The 25,690-nt window shown below is 33.4% G+C and overlaps 1 protein-coding gene across 6 annotated transcripts in view; it reads right to left on the reverse strand.

Moving 5' to 3' along the window:
- The window catches only part of LOC123006447 (lachesin-like), a 46,261-nt gene that overhangs the window by 14,481 nt on the left and 6,090 nt on the right, over positions 1 to 25,690 (reverse strand). For 2 of the 6 annotated variants that reach the window (XM_044400930.1, XM_044400932.1), the window contains exons 2-3: positions 17,104 to 17,228; positions 867 to 1,006 (exon numbers count right to left, since the gene is read on the reverse strand). In XM_044400930.1, the coding sequence (XP_044256865.1) occupies positions 867 to 1,006; positions 17,104 to 17,176 (213 nt within the window). In that variant the 5' untranslated portion in view covers positions 17,177 to 17,228. The remainder of the gene's footprint in view (positions 1 to 866; positions 1,007 to 17,103; positions 17,229 to 25,690) is intronic. The other 4 variants (XM_044400936.1, XM_044400934.1, XM_044400935.1 and 1 more) reach the window with 4 other exon arrangements.

Here is a 25,690-nt window from a genome sequence, read left to right on the forward strand (position 1 = left end):
ATATCTAAAGGATTGCAATTGCTGAATATTTGTGGAAGATTCACCTGTTCTTTACGTCTGTGAGGGCAAATCCATTAAAGTCTTGTGCAATTTCAAACAACTGTATTTCTGATCTTGTTTCAAACAAATGCAAATCGATGAACACAATCTAATGTTTTTTATTAGTGACAAAAACTATTAAAACACATCACTGTTTTATATTTATTCTAATTTTCCCAGTCAAATAAAATCCACATTGCAAACAACGACCTAAAAACCTTTGCATTGTCCAATCAACAATAAACATAAACCGTTAAAAGCTATTAAAGGCTCTTTAATCATATTATTACACCGCAAATACAAATTCGCAACTATTCAGTTATTATCTTTTTGCAGCTATGCTAGTGGCATTTTGGCGTTTTATAAATTCACAACTACCTAACGGCATTTTGGAATCAATTAGAAACCAAAGTCTGTTCGCGACTTCCGACACATCTTGTATGTAACTCCCAAACTCCAAAAGTTCAGTCAATTTTTATTTTTCTGAAACATTCAATTGAGAGATTCTTATCCTAACGGGTGGGGTGTGTTAATTTTTTAAGAGTTTTGTTGTAAAATCTTCATCAAATCCGGTCTGCACTAGAATGAAAATTTTGTGTGACAGTTAAGAATATTGGCGTGGAGCAACGAGGGTTTATGCGAGGACTCGAGGGTGAACGAGCAACTGTGCAAGGTGCTATCGTTGTGCTGGTGCTCAGTGCTGTAGTGGCGTGCGGGTGCAGTGCTCGGTGCATATGGGGTGCGGTCCGCAATCTGACCGCTGTATACAGATCTGCAGTCAAATTGCGGTCACATGGGTGCATTAGTATAGTAGTATAGATACACACCCTGGCTGTGGCGAGATCCCCACTCACCCTGTATCCCCCCAGATTATTTACCACGCAGGTGAAGGTGGCGTCGCGCCCCTGAGGTACCGTGATGTTCTCCAACGGGTAGAGAAAGTCCGGCTCGAAGCCAGAAACTCCTGCTGCAACATATCATCACATATTATAATAATCCTCATACATGACATGCATAACAATCACTTAGAATATTTAAGCAAGATAAGGAAACTCGAAGCTCTCTTACTACCTCAACGCTCCTTGGATGTTAAAATTTAATTATTAATTAATTCCACCGACAAATATACCACCGCAACCCTAAACTACAACCAAACCGTCGCATATCAACTATTTTAATAAACTACCAACATTATTACTCATACGAACACCTTCAGTACAACAAATTGCCAAATCAACATCTCGTGCTAACATTATTATATTATCATTTGCTCACTACTACAACACACCCTATACTACTCATAATACAGTATGTATACATTATTGCTACATCAAACATATTTAAAAAATTAAGATCAAGAAACTTTTTTGTGAACATCATGTATAAAATATATAAAAAAGCGTAATGTATTTTGCTTGTAGTTTGTAAATTGTGTGAGACGATGTTATAAAGTTTTATAAAAAAATATAAATAGCAGTAAAATAAATATTTTAAGAAGATCGTAAATTTTATATCGTAAATATGACGCAATACGAATTAAGAAGAAATGTAAACAACTAAACTTTTGCAAGTCATGGACAAATGTTTGTTTAGTGTGTACGTAACGCGTAAATAAGGCAGGGCGTCAAAAATTTCAATGAAATTAAAAAATTATGTTTGGCATAACTTCTGGCATTCTCCTAGTAGTAAACATTAATATTATTAATCGGATTGGCTAGAGTATACTAAAAAAAAATTTGAATAAGAAGGATTACATTATCCATCCCCATTACACTAATTAATTTTCCTCCAAGCAATTCGCCATTTATATACGCTGTTGCTTTACAATTAATTCAAAATAAATGTGAAGCTTTTTGTACTTCCATTCATTCCACACCTACTTACTAAAACTTACTTATTATCTCACAGATGTCAACAAAAAAAATGTTTGCTTCGAGCTTTAAATAATAATAAGCAGCAAATATTTTACATAAACCCTTTTTTAATGTTTTGCTTCTATATGTTGATAATTTTACATATACCCAACAAGAGTAAAGTAACTTGGTTAAATACATTGTTAAAAATGTTTCGCATTTTAAAACACTTCTCATTGTTGATGCGTCTGTGATGCAGATTAATATTCTAAACCATTTTTGTATTTAACATTTTGTTTTAAAGCTTTATGTCAACAGTAACGTTCACTTTGCTCAACAGATACGGCACCAGAACACCTGTTCTTTCCAGAAGTTGGCCATAATAAAACACGCACCAAATATTCACATTTTTACTTGCAAATTAAAACTAGCACACTAAAGTTGTTTGTTATTTTCAGATTTGTTTATTCACTTTTTGATATAAATATAACACGTATTTTAATAATGACTATCGTTTATATTGATGCGATTATAAACATTTAATGTCACTGAATTTCAATTTAATTGAAAATATAATTGGAGTTACAATAAATCGTCAGTAATTTAAATCAACAAGACAATTTCTTGGTGATAATTTACAGTTAGTGATAAAGAAATTCAAACGTGAACATATTGATAACGTGTGAACAATAATTTGATAATATAGTCTGTTTTATGGCTGCATTGTTTGATAAAAACCCTTCGAAGTTTATTGTCACTAAAAAGATGATAACGACAATGTTGTAATGTTTTTCTTGTAATGTCGTCATATTATCAATTCTTATAAAAAAGATCTATCACGTTTACCAAATCAGATTGTTCTACAACAATCTCCCACAAGCAAACACAACAAATGATCGCAAACTTTCTCTGAAGTTTCAAGAAACTTCTCAATATATTTCTTACTTCTCTCTAGATTAAGTCAAGATCGTTTACAAAAACGTAACATCGGAAAGTATCGGACGTTTTCAGCTAATTGCCATGTATGATAAAAGTATGGTTTAATCCATATATACATCGATTGCCTTCATGTAGTACATTTAGATTTGTTGGTATGATTTACGTATCAAGCATTTGTTAAAATACAAAGTGATGAATGTTTATTTACTATAATTTATAGTCCGTAGTGTGCACTCTCATTCTACAAATTGATACTAGAGCTTAGTTTACATTAGAGCTTCGAACTGTCAAGCTAAAAAATCATTTTAACTACATTAGGAAAAAGTTGATTTATTGTAAAATAATTATTTTAAATTAGTCGGGGAAGCGCATCTGAGATCCATTCACAAAATACTCCCTTGAGCTTTTAATAAATGCGCTGGTAAAGTTTTCATAAAAGAAAAATTGACTATTGTATGATTGTTGACAGTGCAATAGCTTAACTCTCTCATAAATCCCACAATCTATTACGATTTATTGCTCGACTCAACACTTGCTTACAAAATGGCCAACATAAATTAAATGTGAGCAGTTCATAATTGAATTGGCTTAAAAGCAGCATAAATTAAATTCTTAATTAAAACTGTATTGCTATAAAACCGTTATTTGTAAATAAAATAAATAAATTTTAATCGGCACAAAGTCTCCTGTTTGAGGCTAATTCAATTTTGGTGGATGCGCCGGGGCAAGATTTGTTTTTTATAAATTGATCGTTAACGTTAATAATAAACAAAAACAGTTAATTGTTTGTTCTAAACCACAATAATGTTTTTAAAATTTTATGATATGTATTTCTTTTATGATAAAGTCCATGATGTGGAAAAACAGTTTGGAAAGACACTTATAATATTATGAAATAGGACTATCGTCTCGTTAAGTATTAAATGTCATTTTGATAAAAAAAAAACTAAAACGTAAAAGTAGAATCTAACAACTAGTTGTTACTTTTGTTGAAGCTCCAACAAAAACAAATATTATCTCGACTGTAATTTGATTTCCCCTTTAACTACTCGAATATCCTAACGTTAAAAAAATACACTGAATTTTTAAATGAAATCCAATACGTTTTAAATTATTTGACGAACCAATGAACTTAACACTTTATCTGCCAATATAACAATAAAAAACTTGGGAAAACTGTAATCTTTTACAAGTTTTACTAATTAACGTTCAAAGACGTGATTAATCTGCTTTGAATATTTCTGTAAGTTATCCTATTATGTGTAAAGTTCTTTTTAAGTTAAATGAAATTTGAACGTTTTGTTTAAATGAATATTTTATTGAAATTATTAATAATGATTTTGTCTGCTCTGCTGTCTCTATTGAAAATAAAGAGATGAAAGTGGTCTTGTGCAAACATTTGAATCGATAATGTTTGTAGAGCAATGGTCCTGATGGCCTGAATTTATCTCGTTTGGATGATCTCCTTCCAGTTGGAATTTAAATCTAAAGAATTGATTTTGTGTATCGCCATTTAAAGAAAAAAATAAAAACAGGATGTTGATATTGTGCCGTATAATTTATGAAGATTAGATGAGAAGTTCTTTGCTTAGCTTGGCGATAAAAAATTCCTGTTGGATGGTGTTATTTCTTTCTTCGCAAAATAAACAATCTAGAAGAGTGTGACTGTTTGCATTGCTAACGGGATGCACACACCATCAAATGTTTACTTATATTTTCTGTAATAGAAAAATGGCATGTTATTGCAAGGGTGAAGTGGACTACCAATCCAGGCTTTAGACCTAACCGAATTACTCGAGAAGAGGGACTATAGCGCTAAGCCGTTTTTACAACGGGTTATAGTTGGATTGTTTATTTATTGAGAATGAAATGTGCGGCGGCTATAATTGGAGATTTTCAAAACTTCTGACTAGAGTATTGTTTGCGCTGTGATAAAGTAGAAAAGTTGGTTGTTTCCCCCTGTTGACGAGAAGGCGTAACTGGTTGAAACCGGTTCCGTTCCGGACGATCAGGTGGGAGAAAGCATGTGCTTTGTTTACGCGTGTCTGCCTTATTCGGATCGTCACGTAACCCCAACAGCTTACATACACGTACCGTAAATACCTGTTCATACTTTTAAGGGCTTAGTTCCGGTGACGTGCAATGTTGCACTCAGGTAGAGCCGCATCAATATTATAATTTGTCGCTGTTTTGGGGAAAGCGGGCCTTAGACTCGGGCAAGCGGAAGAAAAACTTAAACACGAAAAGTTTTCCGGCACGACTAGAGCCGGAGTCTTACCAGCACGTTGCCTAAGAGGAAAAGTTTTGTTTAATTTTGTTTGGTTTGACGTTAAGCTTGCCTCCTGTCACTTTCATCCCGTCTTCTTTGTCGGGCGCGTCTGTTGTTTGGCACCGTGTTGTTCCGAACAATATTTATATTACCCTTATTTCTTAGTTAATGCACATCCGACAAACTTACACAACTATGAAACATTGCAGACGCCCGCTCTAACTTAAACTCTCTGGCCAGAAACTAGCGATCAAACATTCTTCCAAATCTTTGTATCAATGACACGACGAAATTAAAAATATATTAAAATATCTACCAAACAAATAAAATATTGGCCTGTTAGTACCTAGCAATCATAAAAATGCAACAAAAGTCAATATGGGCTGCTTTTTCAAAATAGAAAATAAAAAAACATGCATGCTAAAACACGAAATGTAACTAGCGTTTTTATATTTATTTAAAAATGTTTTCTGTTTTGCATTCTTAGAAATTTTTGTAATTGGTAAATAAAAAAAACTAAACTTGATTCAAAAAAATGTTCCGAGTCACATACCTTTTCTAGTTCTTCAATTTTCAGTATCCTAAGAAAATAATATTCCTCAATACTCATTATGTTTAATATCATTAAATAATTTAAAAAATTGACTTCCTGTAACTCATTGTTGTCGAAAAAATAGCTGACATAACCAAAACACACCTAGATTAAAACTGTAACATTGTATTTATAAAGTAATGTTTTACCATCTTGTCAAAAACTACATTTATTTCAAACCAGCCTCGTTTCATAAAATTTAAAATTACACTGATATATAATTTTATATTACTAGATTTAATAATATTGTTGTAATCATAGCTTAACAAAGTCTAAAATTAACCATTTTTACGATTTTTATAACGAGACACTTTCAGAAATTTAAAAATTTTAATTAAAATAATTAAATTAATCAAATTTGCTAAAAGAAAATTTTGATGTGTTTATATCATCATACCATTTATATTTTTACTAATCAAAACGTACTTATTATTAAATACTTAATAAAATTGTTGATTGCAATGCATTCCATTATAGCTACTTATAGCCACTACAAATTTATGTAATAAATTAATGCTAATCATAAATGGGGTATTCAATAAACTTTATAAAAGGCGGGCATAATACAACAAAACAAAAATTTTGGAATGGTTTTCTTTTTACATATTACAAATGTAAGAAATAAATAAGACATTTGAAGTACATAGATTTTAAAATAACCTGGCGCATGCAACAAAATTTATCTTTTGTTGTAAATAATAAAGTTTTATCCGCAAATGTCAGAAAAATAACGCTTTTACGACTAAGTTACACAAGTAAAAGTTTTACCTTTAAAACATGATGTAAAAACGTTGTTTTTTCGCCTAATCGTTTTTCCTTTTACTTGACATTTACTATGACATTTACCAATGTTGTCTTTTTCGCTGCTTTAGCATTTTCTGGAGAGGTACAGTGTAGATTATCAGCATTCAACATTTTGCACTATAAACTAAACTAGTTATTTACTACTTAAATCAATCAACACTTTCGAAAATCTCGACACAAATTCCGAAACTGACGCGTGACGTTTTTTACTTCTAATAACATAATAGTAGATTATGTTATTAGGAGTAAAAGTGATTGTTTATGTGGCGAAGCTGAACGTTCATTTTGCCGAACGGAGTGAGGCAAATGGATTCAGCTGAGCCACATAAACTCACTTTTACTCCAAATAACATATACTATTTTATCTGCAAACGATTCAGATGGAACGAAAAGAGCAACACACCAATAATCAAGTAAATCACCTCAATAATCAGGACGCTTTGCAATAAAATCGTAACAAACGTCACGCGTCAGTTTCGGAATTTGTGTTGAGATTTCGAAAGTGTTGATTGATTTAACTGGTGAATAACTGGTGTAGTTTATAGTGCAATATGTCGAATGCTGATAATCTACCTTGTACCTCTCCAGAAAATTCTGAAAAAGCGAAAGAGACAAGAAAGAGACAACAGTGATAAATGTCAAAGTAAGTGTCAAGTAAAAGTAAAAACGCCTAGGCGTAAAAACAGTGTTTTTACTCCATGTCTGAAAAGTAAAACTTTTACCTGTGTCATTTAGTCATAAAAGTGGTCACTTTTGTGACGTTTGCAGATAATATACTATTATTTCGATAACAAAACTCAATTTTCACATACACTAAACTATAAGTTTTTATCCAGTTTGTTCGTTTTTAGACAAGTGTATATCAAATGGCATAATGACTTGTGAAAAATTAGTAACGCACGTATCAATTTTCAAACATTAAAAAAGCTAAAACTATCCTGTTTCACAAAAATTATTTAACTAATAAAATTATAAATTCAGAGTGTTTATTTACCATCTTGAAATGCGGAGAAATGAAACATAAAGAGTATCCAGCAATAAAATACCAAACTTTGAATAACATCCTTACTGCAATAAATTCCAGAAATTCCAAAATATGACATTTTTGAACATTGTATCTATTATACTCTCAGAAACAATATTTTAATTTTGGTTAGTAATTCTAATTGTTGCCTTACTTTTCTAATTGACATATTCCGATTGCCGAAGTCAACTACGATCACGATAACATATGTGTTCAATAATCCGTATACTGATCTAATTCGTATACAATCCGCTAAAATAATCTGGATCTAATCTAAGAAAAAGGCGAAATTAGGCTTCAGTTTTATTTATAGCTCTTAAGTGTATTTTTTATGATAAATAAATCAGTTGTTATGTTTCTTGAATTGGTCATTATCTTTAGTGTCATAAATCCGATTAGATATCTGGAAGACAATAAAAGCGTGTCTTCATTGTCCCTCATGTACATCATGTTTTCATAGAGTGTAGTCTATTTTTTGGGGAAAATAAAGCGACGTGCTCTGGCAGTCGAAAAGCATGAAAATTTAAAGAATAGGGTGTGTACGGAGTATCCGGGCCGGTTGAGTGTAAGGATATGATTCAAGGCAATGTGAAGCCTTAACGTGATAAACGCACGCGACGCATGGCCCAGCGCTTCGCTTTATTGCCGACGTGACTCGCGCTTTTTCAATTTCGAACCGTGGGAATGATTGGCGCTCGGGGTGTGATTGCCATGATGACGTATCGACTCGGACAGGCCGCATTTGACCGACCGTTCGACTTGACAAATGTTCACCAATGTAGCGCATCGGAAACAGCTCGAATATATGTGTATGTCCTGCAATGGATGCGATAAATATGCATGTGTTGTGCACGTATTGTGCGTAAAAGCGATCATATCGGAACTTCACCTCCGCTAGAGTTCGCAATGAAAAAGTGCCGATCAAACTCCAAATAAATTTTTCGATAGCATTAAAACACATTTAAACAATTAAAATCCGATTTTCATCCAGCCCAATATCACAAAAAACTAGCTTCCATTCAAAAGCTCGCTTTGTCTCTGTCGCCTCGCATTCGCTTCCTCCCTTTGCTGAACAATTACTATCTAGTCGCACTTTCCGCACCCCACCAACTCCAAATATTTTAATCCCTTACCCCCTTCGCCATGTCTTGCCACAGCCACATTTCCCACTTCGTTCAAATTGTTAAACGATGTGTCACAACAGTCCACTTCCTAACTTTAGAACGACAAAGGCAAATTATTCAACCTTCAAATAAAACCATATTCAAGAATTGCAACACAACTATTTTCATCAAATCAAATATCAAATTAGGCAAATAACAATACAACAATATTCAATTTTCCAATCACATTAAAAAAATATAATCTGTCAAAAGTGACTAATTCCAGTTGCATACGTTGATCTCGTATAATGCTAAAAATATTGGTTTTCAATCCGATTGTCCACTTTCTAACTCTGTTTCAAACAAATTGAGAACTAAGTCTCTGCTTGTGTCACAACACGTGACAAAATAGTTTAAAAATTCATTATTATTACCTTCCTGGTATTGCAATTTTAAACGATAATTAACTTTTTAAGTGCTTGTGTAACATTTGAATACAAAACCTGAATTAATGGAAATTCAATTATACACTCAGTTGCCGTAAATGAATTATAATATTAATTAGTATTAATTAGTTGACTTGCATACCTAAATCTGACATGATGCGCGAGGAAATCGGCATTGTGTTTCTCCGTTTCAAAAGAGCAATGTAATAATTTATAATTTCTATATCCTCGTTAATCAAACACGATATAAATGTATTTCTAATTTAGTAGAGATGTAAGATAAGTCTTGTTGATAATAAAAAATTAAAAATATACTTACATTAATTCTATTTTTAATTAAAATTAAATTAAATAAAAATAAGTGATGTTTAATTTTAATAACGAAAACCAACAGATTTAAAATTTGAAACTATAAAAATTTTCAAGATAATTTAATATTTGCTTAGTTATTCAAATGGAACAGTAAAATATTATTGCGACTTACCAGTAAACGTGCCGTGCCTAATGTCGACCACGTCCAGTAGTCGACCAATAACATTTAAATATAAAGAAATAGCAAAAGTATTTACAGATGTCGCCTAAAATATTCTTCTTTCAACATGTTTTTCCGTTAGATTCAAATTTTGGTGTTTTATCGTGGTCAAAATATGTGTAGTCGACCGTTGAAATTTTGTATATTTTTTGTATTTTCGAATTGTAGAATTTTTGCTACTAATAATAAATTAAGTAAAATAATGGTGCAGATTCCATTCTATAAATTGTATGAGTACCACGCAGCGAGGGGAGAGCTTCGAGAATGAAACCCGCCCCTAGACAAAATCAGACAAAATTATGTTGTAGTGGTAATAAAAGTAATATTATATTTTATCAACAACAAAATTAAACATTCGGATTTTGTGTACAAGTATTTTTGATGTCATAACTTTAGAAGATATACAAATTTTCACTTTTTTTATTTTGTAAATTTCGACACAACCGTACCTCAGCGTTATAATGTTTCTATGCATACATATGTAACATGTTCCGAGAAATCGATTGACTTTTATCAGCAATTTTCCTATTTAACGTAGGACAATTATCTGTTTTTATATGATAAAAAATAAAATTTTCTTTTCATCGGTACGAAACAAAAAAAACTAGCGTCAATAATTCCGATGTTATCAGCAATAAACCGCTTCGGGTACCAAAAATCGCCCAAAATTTCGACAAAAATCGAAAAAATTAAAAATTTTAAAATTGAACTATTCTCATTCTTGGGGTTTTAAGAGACTTAAAAAAGTGCGAAAACAATTTTGTTTAAGTCTGTATGAATATCAGTATGTTCAATAATTAAAACATTGAGACTGTTAGCGGCGTGGTGGTATAGCAGTATAAGGTCCCGATTTCAAATACTAATTCAAATTAGCAATAAAAGGTGGCGGGTGCATAACAGTGCAAACTTTAAAACATGTGTACATGTTTTAATGAGTATCATAGGAGAGAAAAAGCGCATAAGAGCAAATAAGAACGCAAAGCATAATAAGAAAGAAAACAAATAAGTGAACAAAGCATAAGTTAAAGAAAGCACATAAAAAAAATAAGAGCTTTTTTCTGTTTCGGTGTCACAATGGGCATTTTGTACGACTGTTTTCAGTTTTTAGAAGCATTTTATGCTACATTTTTACCAACACTGACTGTGCATACTAGGAGAAATTGTTGTAGATCAACGTATTTTATCGAAACTAATGCAATTTGAGTTATTTTAAGCAATTTGGGTAGCGCATACGTCAAATGACACAATTTTTAACTGTAGTAATAAATTCAATTTAAAAATCGCTTAATAAAAAAATAATTAAAAAAAAACAAATGTTACAACCTCTCATTGTGATACTCGAATGGGTGTCTAAATTTTTTTACATAGGTAAACTCCCCCTAAACTCTATCTCTGGCTGCGCCACTGAATACAAATACATATAAAAGTAATTCGACAAAAAAATAATTTTTGGCTACGCTTTATAAACTTACTTTAGAAATTCTAATTTAAATATATTTTGTTTTAGTACAAACTACAACTTGCACTAAAGTACTTAACAAAAAAATTAAAGATATTTAACCAATAAATAATTTTGTAATAATTGTATATTTAGTTTATAATATACGTAATGCAGAATAATATCAGGAAATACAAGATTTAAAATAATTTAATTCATAAAAGAGCAATTACTGTAAGCAAAATAATCGTTTTGAGTGTTTTTGCTTCGTATTTGTTAATATCAGGACGTTACAAGTCGGTCTTGTTTATTCCGAAGTATCAAATATTCTTTTATTAGAAGAAGTTGTAGGATTTTAAGCAACGCGCAATTATGTTTTTTCCAATTTTTGTCAAAGTACAGCCAATTCAAAGCAGATATTTTCGCTAATGTTATCAATAAAACTAAAACGTTTAGATTTGAAGAGGTGGTGTTAATTGGAAAAACTATTAGAAACGTAGCAGTGAAGTGAATCAAATATTATGAGCCAAATGGTTCGTCAAGTTTTATTTACACACCTTAAGATAACCTCTTCAAAGACTCGAACAGAGGTCACCAAACTAACAAACCGATATTGTTAGAGTTGGCCGTTAAAATTTCAGAACGTACCATAAAATCAATACAAAATATCCAAAAAAGGCTAAAGAAATCCTATCCCTTGGCAAATCATTCCCCCATTTTATTAACCACCTTTCATATAATTTCACTACCTAAGAGTCTGATGCCACTTTAAATAGAAGTTCTGTTTTAATTAAAACTAACATCGCGGTAATCTGGAAATACTGATTTTAATCAAAAGAAAATTCACGTTACTTCTGTTTGTTTTGCTTAAATGTATTGACATGCTAGCTGCACTGCGATCATGGGCTGGATTTTGTTTGCTGGGAATAATTACAAACGTTTGGTCAGCCTACTCACAGTCGTTAGAAATAATTACTTGAGCCAATCGTCGACAGATGTGGCAAAGTGTTTAATAAAAAAGATGAACAGCTAATGGACTCTGTTGCTTTGCCACAGTATTATTCTGAGCAAACGATAAACAAAATTATTAAATCATTTCACAATACATTTTTTGCAACAGATCACTAAATTGAGTGTGTCACAAAATATCACAAAACTTTTTATTTATTTATAATAAAAATTTAAATCTTAATAAAAAACGATATGTTTCAAGAGAATATTTGTTATAAGTAGTGTGCATCTTTTTATTTTTAAAGACAGAAACGTAAAAATAAAAGAAATATAATATTAAAATTTATATGAAATCATTTACCACATTTAAATTTAACGACGAATTTAATAACAATATTTTAGATCCATGTTTACAAAATCAATAACGTGTGTGTACAAACATTTTTTGGTTGTGGTTAAGAATTCCTAATTCTCAAGTTTCTCAGGTTTGGATAAGTGCGTATGTGGAAAAAAAGAGTAAATAGCGTAAGTCGTTTTCATTTATAATTAAAAAAGGTTAGTGGGTATCATAAATCAATTTTTATGTACACGTTTGAACAACTGTTTATCGTGTGTCGAAAAAGATATCCAGTTTTTGGAAAGACAAGGGGGTGACGACAGCAACGACGACGACGAGCAGGAGAGATATGACACGGGACGTTGAAATCGACGAAGGCCAATAACTCGAGCCGTCAGCGCGTGGCCATCGCAGGCTGTAATCCACTTGGGTCCGACACTTCCAGAATCTCCAGTTTTTGCGATAACGTCAGTTGTAATTTAGTAGCCGGTTTGATTGCTATATGGCGCTAGTGTTGGTACTTTTTCAATAGTTGAACATTTGTGAACCGAATCGAGATATTCAATTCAAATGGTCGCTACCCGGACTTGCAGTGTAATAGTCTCCTTTTAACTAGGCCTCGTATAACTCGGGGATTTGTAAGATCCCCAGTGACTACTATGCGCGTTGAGTAATAACACTCAATCTTATATGTTTCCCGGGGGCCCGGTGGACAAACAAGTCAAACACCCATTCCCATAAGTGCAATTGATAGAAATCCGATATGTACAGCACAAAGTGAAATTTTATCTACTTTGCTACACCAGCCAACTAATGCCTTAATCACCAAATAGCACATTTTACTGCCGCTGATACGTCAAAAACAATACAGATTATCAATATGCTTTCTAATAATCACAGTTATTACCACCATGGTTACCTTCATCATTATCCATTATTTCAAAAATTGAAGCATCATGCATAATTGAATTAACCATACTATCGAAATCTGTTACATCTTGATATTACAACCAAACAAAAATGACCCACCTAATTTCTCCATTGTTCAAAACACTAGCGGATAATTTTCTAACTCGCACACTAAAAAAAAATGTATTGTCACACTAACCGTAACCGTAATTCTCTTTCCATTTCAGTTCACATTCAACGCCATTCAAATTATTTCCTTATGAAAGATTTCCTAAATTTGCTACTCACATTACACTAAACAAAAATACCTTTCCATTCCCGTTTGCACTACAAATGACCATTCAGAAATACATTATAATCAAGCTTTTGAAGCATTCATTCGAGCCTTTAAGCAAGAAACATTTGTGCACCTAGTTAAATTTATTGCACGTGTTAAGGACCAATAAATATAAAAAAAGTCGCCAAAAAGATATATAGCGCATATACATTTGTCACAAAATAGGTATCCATGAAAAACAAAATCAACAAGTAAGTCACAAAATCAGTTCTTAACAGTTGGGTTTTGCTGTTTTCAAATTTGTATTGTTGCATTCAAGTAGTAAATAAGTGAGAGATAAGTGACTTTCGAATATTTTGAATACACAATATTTTGATTCATGTTTTTTTAAATGTCATTTTTTTATATTATAAAAAGGTACTATTATTCATTAATTTGTTTGTTTATTTATTGAAAAAATATGTGTCATAAAAAATCAAATATTTGTGCTTACACGCATTCAAAAAAACATGTTCTATTAAAATACGTAACAAAACATATACCGTCCCTTAAAAAAAAATAGTTGTCTATCGTTATTTTGACAAATGTCATTTTTACACCAGTTTGACAGCGGCATTTAATCCAGTTTGATGTCCGATTTACAAAAATATAACTTTATGGCTCATATTATTTGAAATAACTAAGTTATAAAGATGCGATAGGCAACTTGGGACACCTGGTATATTAACAATTTTATTCATCTAACTACATAAAATTTTTAAGTTTAAAATTGTTATACAATGAAACTAAATTGCCTGTTTAATGTTAAATTGACGTAACACTATAAAATTTTTAAAATTTCTAATAAAAAAAAAATTAGAAATGGGTTTAGCATTAGGTACTCTGATGAAAAGAAAATAGTACCCCGGCGCATCCACCAAAATTAATACAAATGCAAAAGGTGAAATTTAAATTTATTTATTATTGTTTAGAATTTCGGTATGCTTTTTAAGTAATCTACATGATTATGAGTTTGTAGTATATATTCCAAAAACAAAACACGGTAAATTATATTAATTTCTCAAAAAATTGATAGAAACCTGTTGTAACGAAATAGGTATCACATTAAATTTAAAATTATACAACGGTATGTTAAGTCAAATCTTGTAAACGAAAAAAACTAAAACAAGGTTAAAGAAAAAGTGAAGGCACCTATAAAAGCAAAAGTTGTGTGTACACAACTAGTTGCAATCTGTAAGCAGGCAAAACAACAAAATTCATAAACTGTGTTCTAAATTTGCTATATAATGTTGGTGTGATTATGTTGTATTAATTGCTTAAATTTGTGTTGATTATGATAAAAAGAAGAAGCAAGAGAACGATATAGTTAATATTCAGAGTTTGAGTAAATTGTTCTGAACTGCGACAAGTACGAGTAATCATAAAGCTGAGTCAATAAATGAAATGAAACCATGTTGATTTTAATTTTGGTGATTGAGGTATGGTCTGGAACAGTAAGTCAGTCTATGTGTGTAAATCGTTACGTCACAAAGTCAATTAGTGTTTTAGTGTTTTAGTGCGGTGAGAGCAGACAGTCTATCGAGACAGTCAACAGCCGACGTTAAATGGATTAACAACATAAAAGTGTAGGTAATGATAATTAAAGAAACTGTGGAAACTGTGGCGCGTGGATCTCAGATGTCATACAATAACTCGAAGTAAAAAGCAATTTCACTAAAACCCAAGGGTGCAAGCTCAACCGGTCCACTCGCGCCGAGTTCACTTGTAATTGTCGGTGAGACAGTGGGATGCAAGTGGTGGTGCAGTGCTGGTTTCAATACAAGTATGTATATCAGGTTCTCACAATTGTACCTGCGCCCGCATTCCACCCCCGCTTCGAGCATTATACATGCAAATCGCCGCCTGCACTAGTCGTTTTCAAGCGACAAGTCCTTATTATTATTAGCGATGAGAGGCTTGCTAGGGTGGCTCTGTTTCGGACGGTGGTGGCTGCTAAATCTCAATCTGCAAATGGCAGCTTACAAAACCGTGCAAGGCTATTGACAGTTGATGAGCCACCCAAGACCAAAAAATATACACTCTAACCAACTTTCACTAAAATTACATTTAAAACAATGGGACACTAATGAAAAACGGGAAGCTCTCACTTTACCTCTATTACATCAAAAGTACATTTCTACATTTGTTTCACTCGCTGAGTCTTCATATATGAACACGCCACAAAAATAAACACAAATGAAAATATAAAACCACCAACTGACACTTAATGTGTGTATTGCGATTAACTAAAATCTGCCGACGTATTTGCAGCCACACCAAAAACAAATCTTTGCAAATATCAAATTTATTTCATCACGTTTTCAGTAACTCATTTATTTATTTTCAAAATAACTCGTTAAATTTAAATCAACAAAATTAAACAATAACTAGCACTAAAACATACTCTAACACACCTGAAAGAACATAGCACAACTACAAGAGGAGTCAGAATCATTTAAATTTACAGTAAAACTCTTATTATTTTTTTCTAAAATTCAAAATACATCGTAACAACTTAGAAATCTTAAAATCCTAAATTAAAATAATTAAGAATTATCAAAATGACTAGCAAACAGCATTGACTATGTAGCAAATTTTGTTTTCCTGAAGCAACTTTAATAATGTCTCAAAGAGCGTATTGTTTATTACCACTGTTCTGCTAGTGCTATTCTAAATCCATTGCATAATTTCCCATGTGGTTGGTATACATGTCCAGCAACTGGATATTTTGCTAGAGATGATTAGGGTATTTTGAGTTTTTTCATAAAAGTGATGAAAGTAAAATAAATGTAAACAGTTTATATAGTTTTTCTAAAACAGAATTTTATAAAATGTTTCGTGTCACGTAGTAATCTTAAAACAAATATATTTCTGAATAACTATTTGCAAGTAAAAGCCATCTAACAAGGCCCCTTAATCTGCGTGACAGAGTAAATTAGCCGGTAGATCATTACGTTCGTTGCTCTCCGCGCAAATAAAATAATCAAATTATCCGAGTGTGTGTTTAAAAGTGAGGAGTAAGTGTGGTGTGCAGTTCCGGTTTGATTGTTGGTAATAAACGGAAAACAGTATCACGGTAAGGGCTATGCAGATATCGTAATATAATTACGAACGCGTGAAATTGTAACATAGGTGTAAGCAACGCCATTTAATACGGGGTAGTATGTGGCATTGCACTGTACAAACCACACACAGTATAAATGTGACCGAAATGGAATTTAATTATTGTGTAATGCGTTTATGCAGGCTGCATAGAGGCATAGAGCATCGGTGACGCCTTGCGGCCCGGGCTATGAGCGCTGATCCGGACTGCTCTTGAGGACGATCATATTCAATCTAAGCTCGTTAATTAAGTATACCGAGAGCGTAAATGGGCCAAAACCCGTTGCGATGCCGAACACGTAGTGAAATTGTGATTCTGAGGTGGTTAGTTAATTATTCAGGCCGGCGAAACAAAAGCGCTGAACAGCCTACACGAACCAGAAAATTAAAACAAATAATTTACGCGGATAATATGGATGATTCTCCATGTATTGCTGCTGATAACTAACCTTCAAACTGAAACATCAAAAGCATGTGCACTAGGAGTGTCGCAGTCGTCGGAAGGGTTTCCACGATATGCATGGTTGCACGATCTCAATCCACCCCGGCTATTTGGCCGCTGAGTCCCATGGCCCTGCAACAGACATTAACTTCGGTTAGGTCTGCACTTCTCCAATATGAGGCTCCTCTCTTATCAACAACCTCAAACAGAATTTCCAATACCAACGATTTCTTGTGTGTTTTATATATATTAGCATGCGAACTCCAAATATCACGCTACAAAGAGAAGCTTGCTTCTCTCTGAAATACATATGTAATAAATCAAATGCCTTTGCATCGACCATTCAACAATGCTTTCGAGCGTTGATAGAGCTTTCAATCTTAAAAAGATTCAAACTTACAGACTTTACTCAACAACACTTTTTTTCCTAATTAAAGACAAGCCATTAAAGCTATTTATACAACTTTTGTGACTCGCTATTTTAGGATTCAAGTCTATTTAAAGTGACAAAAAAAACAAAAATATCCAAAGCATCCTTTTATAACCACAAGTAAAGCTATTGATGTTCACTTTCCAATTGATCATACGAACGGAATAAAACAGCTGTGACGTTATTTAAGCTTAATGTCACGACCTACCCAATATTTACAATAACATTTACAATATGAATAAAACTTTAGATTCATACGGGTACTGCAGCAACAAAAGCAATGTTAAAAGAAACATTTACAACCATCACTTTGAAATTAAAATAAAATAAATTCAACTGTAACTTTGAAATTATTAAAACGACACAAATGCTGCGAATAATTAACGTTATAAAATAAAGGAAGAATATTTGCAAATATGCACATTAACCATAAGCATTATTTTCAAAATAACTTTGCAAGCCATAGCAGATCACCATTTTTTTATGTACTGGGAGAAAATATTCTAGAAACCTTATAATAATGATAATACCATTTCTGCATGGAAGTAAATATGTTTTTAAATTTCAATTGTTTTGTGTTTTTGACCGCAATTTTTTTCTATTTTTGGTGAATAAATTGGACATGACGGGTCCTTCTGTGTGTTAGGATTTAACATGAGTTAGGGGACACAATTTGATGAATTGCTGTAGGAACAGAAGTGCATAAGTGGCTTTAAAGTTGAAATCAACGGTGATGTTAGGTTAGAAACGTGGTATATAATATGTAGATATGTCTAGAAGACAGACATCATAGTATTTGAGTTATTAATTGCTGGTACTGCATGTCATTAAAAACGTCTGTGTGATGTGCAGACACATACGTATACAAACACTAATCGTGGAATGGTAGATGACGAAGGTAGTTGGGGTGCAACTGCTACGTAGACCGTTACCCAAACCCGAGAAAGTTATTATAAATTTAGAAGTAAAGGATCAAGGTGCAAGTGACTATAGGAATAGTCAAAGACAGAGGGTACGGAATTTGTAAATCTTAACGATTGGAGCGGATGTTTTTTATGCAAATGTTTTGATGCTGAAAGAATTGGCATGTAATTTTGGTAGGAAGATGTAAATTAAAATCATTAAATATTTGGGGTGCTAGGCGAGAATATTAAAAAAACCAAATAAATTTGAAAATAGCATGATGTCGAGAAGAGGGTAAAAGCACACCAAAGATAGGGTTATTTAAGAGCCAGGCAACGCTTTGTTAATTTACTTTACTGTGACATCGTGATGGAATGTCACATCACTTCTACGGAAATTGAGAAAGTATTGTAATAGGAGAGGTTGAGTGACAGGCGCGCTTCTTTATCAGCTGCACTATATTCTGGCCGGTTGACACCTTCGCAGCGCATACTAAACTTCTTTATGTTTCGGCCTTAGAATATATACTAGTCTGGAGTGGCCGTCCATTCTGGCATACGCGTGATTGCTCCACATATGACATTCATCGATGGCTGCTTTCTTCCGATAGGCAGAAACATGTGGCCGCATAATGCGACTTCTACGACGCTCATTCAACATCCTGCTCACAAATGCCCGACCTCATGCCCACTTGGTGCCTTCTTTTGAATGCTTCTTCACGCTGCAGTTTGTTTAACAATAAGTAAAGTACTACGTGCATATTTATGTGCTAGCGTTACTTTTCATTTTCTATATTTGAAGCGTATGGATCTACATTGAAAAGCATTTTTGCATTGCCTCTATTACCTGTCTCTTCGTCAACGACTCACTTCATTTAATAATTAAAATTATTCTTGAAATTATTGTGTACGTTTTGTACTTCAAAAATCTCAACTTTATTTCTTAAGGAATTTTAAATGAGCTCCAGCTTTACTTTAACAGTTCACGGAATTTTAATGTTCCGTTCCATTAAATATTTCTTTTATTTATCAAATGCAATCTATTTGATGAACAAGTAAAGAAACGCTCGATATCAGGTGCCAATAGGTGTAAACACGATAAGGTGTTCGCACGTGCCCTCATTCACCACACACCAACTTAGCTCTCAATACTCTCTTATATTTTAGCCCAACTCTTGAAATTGTGACCGCATCCCAAACAATAAATACACTTATTTATACTCGTAGTTTATGAGCTCTTAAGCTAACCATGCAATAACATTATTGCTTCCAAAACTGTACACACACTCGACTGTCACATCAATAAACGATAAGCCAATTCTAATATTGTCTTTATTCAATTCACACAAAAGCCTTTCAAGCAGATGTCAACAAATAAAGCAAAGCGCAATAAACCTAAATATTCTACATTTACAACAAATCTAAATCATGTACAGTATTATTCTAAAGTGCTGTTGTAAAACGTATACAAATTTGCCATTTTCCTAATTAATATTAAAAGTCATCTCATTACTTATTTATAGGTATAATAAATTACCTACACAGTGTTTTATATTTATTTAGAAAATGTATAAAAAGTTGTAGTACTTTCTTATACAAGTTAAAAATATATATGTCGTAGGCTAATTGTAAATTCAGTCGTTTTATAAAACGCCTAGTCATTTTGAAAACGACTGGGCAAATTGTAAATAAATGAATAAATGCAAGGTTTTTACAATATGACGGAAAATTTTAGGCGTATTTTAAAAAGCCTAATAAGTTTTCGTCTTATTGAAAGATGTTTTTAAATATTCTACAATTAGAAAATCACTGGTTACATTCAGTCGTTTTGTAAAAGACTGAAAAATATTATTTTATAAGATACCAATTTCTATTGTATTTCTATTAAAAAAACAAAGTCAAATGTTAAACGTTTTTAATGATTATAAAAAAGGAAAAATGTTTCAAGAAAACAAATAAATTTTCTTTATAATTTCATCGTACAGTTGCGGAATTAAAATTTGGGGAAGTATTGTCATTTTCATAACGTAAACTGTAAAACAACCTTTGCATTAATAACCTCAATTTTTACTCTTGTCATGTTTATGTCATTTTGACAGACAAATTGTTTAATTGACAATTTTAACAACAAAAAAAGTTTAATTGTCAAATGTCAGTCATGAAGACAGTAAGAGGTAGTTTACAATAAACTTTTTAAAGTTAATCTGTGACGCAGGTTGTTTCAGTCGTAGTAAACAGTAAATTAACCATACGTACTTTATGAGGCGAAAATTATTAAGCGTAATACGCCTAAAATTTTCCGTCATATTGTAAAAACCATGCATTTATTCATTCATTTACAATTTGCCCAGTCGTTTTTAAAATGACTAGGCGTTTTATAAAACCAATGAATTTACAATTAGTCTACGACATATACAAAATTAGAATTAATGCAGAAATGAAAGATCTCAAACTGGTGTTTTTGTATATATAAAAAAAGATTTTAGGAAAAAATGAAACAGCATTTAGGATTTTGTGTCGTCGCATGGAGCAAGGAGTCACGCTAGCGTTGTTTTAGGTCGTGAGTGGCTACTTTGTGTCGGTTTCCGCTACATTTGGAAATTATCAGGTTGTTATTGCAGAGAATAAAGGAAAGAAACCGTTATTGGATCAGTGTTTGCCGCGGCGAAGCAGGGCGAATGTAGTGTTGAAGTAATGATTAGACTACTGGCCATAGAGGTTCCCCGTTGGATCGTGGTTAAATGTTTGTTAATCTATGCGAGTGCGTGTGTGTCGGTAAGCACAGTAAGCAGCACAGACGAGGCGCTTAACATCAATCGGCCGCATTCGTTTGAAACACACAGATTCCTAGCCAAAGCCCATACAGTTTATACATCACTCTAATTAATAAATGGCAGGCCCGCGCACATAAGATGATTAAAGCTAGCACTCTGTTTACGAATCGTCCTCGAGGGTGAATAGACGCACCAATTCTGATATATTCAACGGGCGCATTTGAATAGCGTGTGACACGTGAAATTTATAATTAGAGAGCTTGTCCGATAGCGGCAAGCAGGGGCCGCCACCGCCGTTTGAATGGGCATAGCCAGTGGGCCCTTTACGGCTTGTTTTTAATTATTTAAATGAGGACAGAGTGTGAAGATAACCGTCAGCAATATCGGTGAGCTTTGTCAGGAGTAATGAGTGCAGCGAAGCACTTGTATCGACAGCACGCTTTCGGGCTGATCAGACCGGATCGCAGGCCATAACAAGTCGAAGGCCACTAAACTACACCTGATTGATGGATGTTCTAAAGGGCCAAACGCCACCAACTTGGCCAACGCCACCAACTTGGCCAACGCCGCCACCGCCACAGCCCGACACATCCCACCGTTTCCGAGTCTAGTCCTAGTTCCGCTACAGAAATGTGCTCCCCATTATCTCTTATATTCTTTCAATTCGCAGATTGTTTTGGTAGTCTAAGCGCGTCGACGTGAATTGCGCACCCATAGCACGGCCGCTCGCGAGCACTTCCGGTTCGTGTTATACACTCGGAGATTATTTCAGTTCAACTACAAAACTTCCCTCCAGATTGCAAAAAAAGGATCTTTAAATTATAAGCAAACATTTCTCCTTTTTCTTATCATAACTGACTTTGTTCGTCACAAAACAGGGGTGAAATAATTGTAAAAAGATTCTTTCGCTTCTTTTGAAAATCGTTGACATGTCTCACGAAGTAAATACAATTGTGTGTAATTTTTTTAACGGAGAGTAGTCGTTTCTCTTTATCATTTTGAAGTGATTACGATAAATAGGGCGCTTATCCGAGATCTTTAAAGCAAATCGACGATTATTAGGCAGCAAATCTGACAACACATCTTTTATTAATCACGCGATTGCTTAATGAAATCACGCTGGGGAAGCTTCTAAGTGGCGATGCCATGATATTCTGGCTGTTTGTAGCGATGCGTGCTTTTGTCCACACGCAACCACTAATATGTGATTATTGCAGTAGAGTTCTTTCGTAACGGATCGTCATTGTTTTAATGCGGTTCAAGAAGTGACAAATTCCTAATTGGAATTCCTCAGGCCCCGGCCTAACCAACCCACTTCGTAATGACGCTTACTCCGCTTATACGCCGCGTAACAATTTTAATTGGCTCCAAACAATGATCTTTTAGCAGCGTGAAAGTAATTCAGTGGATCTGGGGACTTTCCATAAATACGTAGAGAACGTCAGATATTGACAAAAATAAACGAAGATAGAATCAACCCCGTCTTTCTATCAATTTCGTTTGCAAAAGTTAATTTAAATTTTAAAGAAATTTTAATAACATTTTCGTAACGGGCACAAACAATTTATTAGATTTATTCGTCTTTACCTGCAGGCGAGATACTCATGTATGTATGCTTAAGACAGAGTCACTGGCAGAATCGGCCGGAATGTAATATGCGAGTTAGTCGTAACTCCGTAAATCTCTTGTAGGCCATAAAGACAATATTAACTCTCTCTCTGCACTTAGCAACCAGATGAGATTATAAAGGTGCATAATGTATCGCGAGACTGATGCGCGGGTCAATTCTCTGAAAGCGTTGCTAGCTTGAAGTAGGCTAATGAAATTACCGCTTTCACTTTATTTTCAAGAAAAACAGACTCAAACTTCTAAGTGCATGTATTCATGTTTCACCGACTACCTTTCATTTACTTAATGAATTGCGTTTAACTGTTAAAACTCAAATTCTATCTAAACGCTACCCTTTTCCGCCATCCCAAACACTTACCGGCACCCACCAAGCCCATAGAAAAAATTTCGACCATATCCGTTTTAAAGGTAACAACCACCTTCCCATACCCTAGTCTGTAACCGCTTCAAAAGCTGAGAAGTCGATTAACGTCACGCGTAGGGAAGAGAAATAGAGCTTAAATTGCAGCACATCTAAGTTCCTTAGCAGAGAATCTGCCAGGGCGGGGTATTTTACAACGAATATCCGGACAGACCAGCGAGATACCCCATTTGTTTCATTTTCTACAAATTATTTTCTTTTTACTATTACAACCGGAAAAATATTCACGTGACTTTACATTGTACTAAAATCGAAATTAAATCCTCCAAATATCACTCGCAATGCTTTATTGATGATAGTTCAATACACATCATACATAAAAAATAAAAGAAAAACGCAAAATTCCACTGTATATTTAATTTCAACTTTACTCAAAGCATTGTTTAATACTGTCGCGTCAATGGCCATTCCAATGATAAAAACACACTGATTTACATAAAAACGAAACATCTAAATTTACCATCACAAAAAAAACCTCACATACACAAAACTTTGACATATCACTCGCATTACACCTACTGTTCATTAAAGCATACAAATTAACCGTTACGGTGCATCAATCAACCCTCATAAAAATGAATAGTAATATCAGAAATCACAAAAAGCAGCATTATCATAATATTCATAATTAATCACTAGAAACTGCAATTTTTGTTTTTGCTTTTTACTCTCGCTTCTAAATAGCGAGACATTGACTAAAATCTAATCCAATTTAAATAGATTTACTAACGTTAATCTGAGAATACGCAAGCCTAAATTAATTGAGCTTGATAAAATGAACCTCATAGAATCTAACATGTCTAGTTTAGTAACTTATATGATATGTATATCATGTGCTGTGTAAAGTACTAAAATCTTCGTGAGTAACATAAAGTTATAGCACCATCAAAATTGCCTCTGTTAATAATGAAGCCACAAATTTTCTAATTATGATTTAATCAGATCGATAATTTAATGACTTTCCAATTATGTTCAAACAAATCCTCAGCTCATGTAAGTTTACATGCTAACAGTGTCTTCAATTGAAAACATGAATTAAATAAAAGCTTCATCTCCGGTAATTATTACAAAAAATGCTATTAAGTGTCTTTTCTTAGTCGCTTTGTCCGTCTGCTTTCTTCGACTCCAGTTAAAATTGTTACGTAGTCATTTGCAAACATCTCGTGGACTGAAATAGTTACGGTTTTGTAAATTTGTGAATTTAGTTTGATTAGTGGTAATGAAAGACAAAGTTTTCGTTTTGTGTTTTATCTATTTAATAAGCACATTGAATTATGTAATGAGAAGACGGATGTAACGAGTTGACTTGCAATCCCAAAATGGTATTTGGCAAATTTCCGAACAGGCGACTAAAATTAATTTCTCTATTCTCAGACATCAATTCATACAACCCCTTCAGTGACATTTATAAGTCAGGAGTGTATTGTTATCCAGAAGTAACCGCGCGCAATGGGGCCTCGAGTAGTTAAAAGCTGTGCGGGAGGTACTCATCAAGTCGGTCCCGAGGGAGTTGGCTCTTTAGCTCTTTTGTTCGAGGACTGAACGGCCCGTCGGTCGACTGCAATGTCGACCCTGGTGTCGAATACTGATGGGGCCAAAGACAACGATAAGGTGATATTCTATTTATTGATTGTATTGGGCGTTTATATTCATTCGTTTTTGCGAAAAACGCAGCACCTGGGACTAGACCGAAAGCGTCGCGACTGCTTTCACGTTATGGCTTTTAAATGCGTGCGTTCCCGACCGACAATGCACACATATATTACCATACCATTAAGGAATCTCTTGTTACATACAAAACGAAAAACACTATTGCTTCGCTGTTCGACACCTTTGACTTTGCTAGATAAGCACATATGCCGCCTCCTAACGCAAAATCATTCAAAATGATTGGCCGATGCTTAACAATCACTTTTCTATCCGTCACGTGTCAAACACACCGCCTCACCAAACTTTTTAAAACAATCCTGAATCCATCAACCCATCCGCAACTTTGCATTCTTTTAACAAGAACTAACCCCTCCGCCAATCTAACACGCGTTATAAATCAACTCCAAACTCATTACCGCAAACTTCTTTTTTTTTAATTATTGCAATTAGCCAGTTAACAATTTTACATCTCGCAGCATCCTAAAAAATAATAAACAGTTTCACGACATCAGAAATTAAGATCATTATCCCGGCGCATCCACCATTTCTAAATCAAAAAACTTTTGTCAATATTATATAACAATCAATTCAATATTTAATAAAATAATTTAATAAATCTTTAGCTAAACTATGTCTAGTTTGCCTTAATAACTTTAAATTATTTGTTTTAAAAAGTGTTCTTAATTGATATGTTATTTAATATATTGAACCTTCTGCATTTTATAACCTTGTAAAATAGTAATAGTAATAGTAATAGTAATAGTAATAGTAATAGTAATAGTAATAGT

Source organism: Tribolium madens, unplaced genomic scaffold (genome assembly GCF_015345945.1).
Source record: "Tribolium madens isolate multiple individuals breed KSU strain unplaced genomic scaffold, Tmad_KSU_1.1 Scaffold_2;HRSCAF=44;Tcas5.2_LGX, whole genome shotgun sequence".
In the NCBI taxonomy this organism is placed as follows: Eukaryota; Metazoa; Arthropoda; class Insecta; order Coleoptera; family Tenebrionidae; genus Tribolium; species Tribolium madens.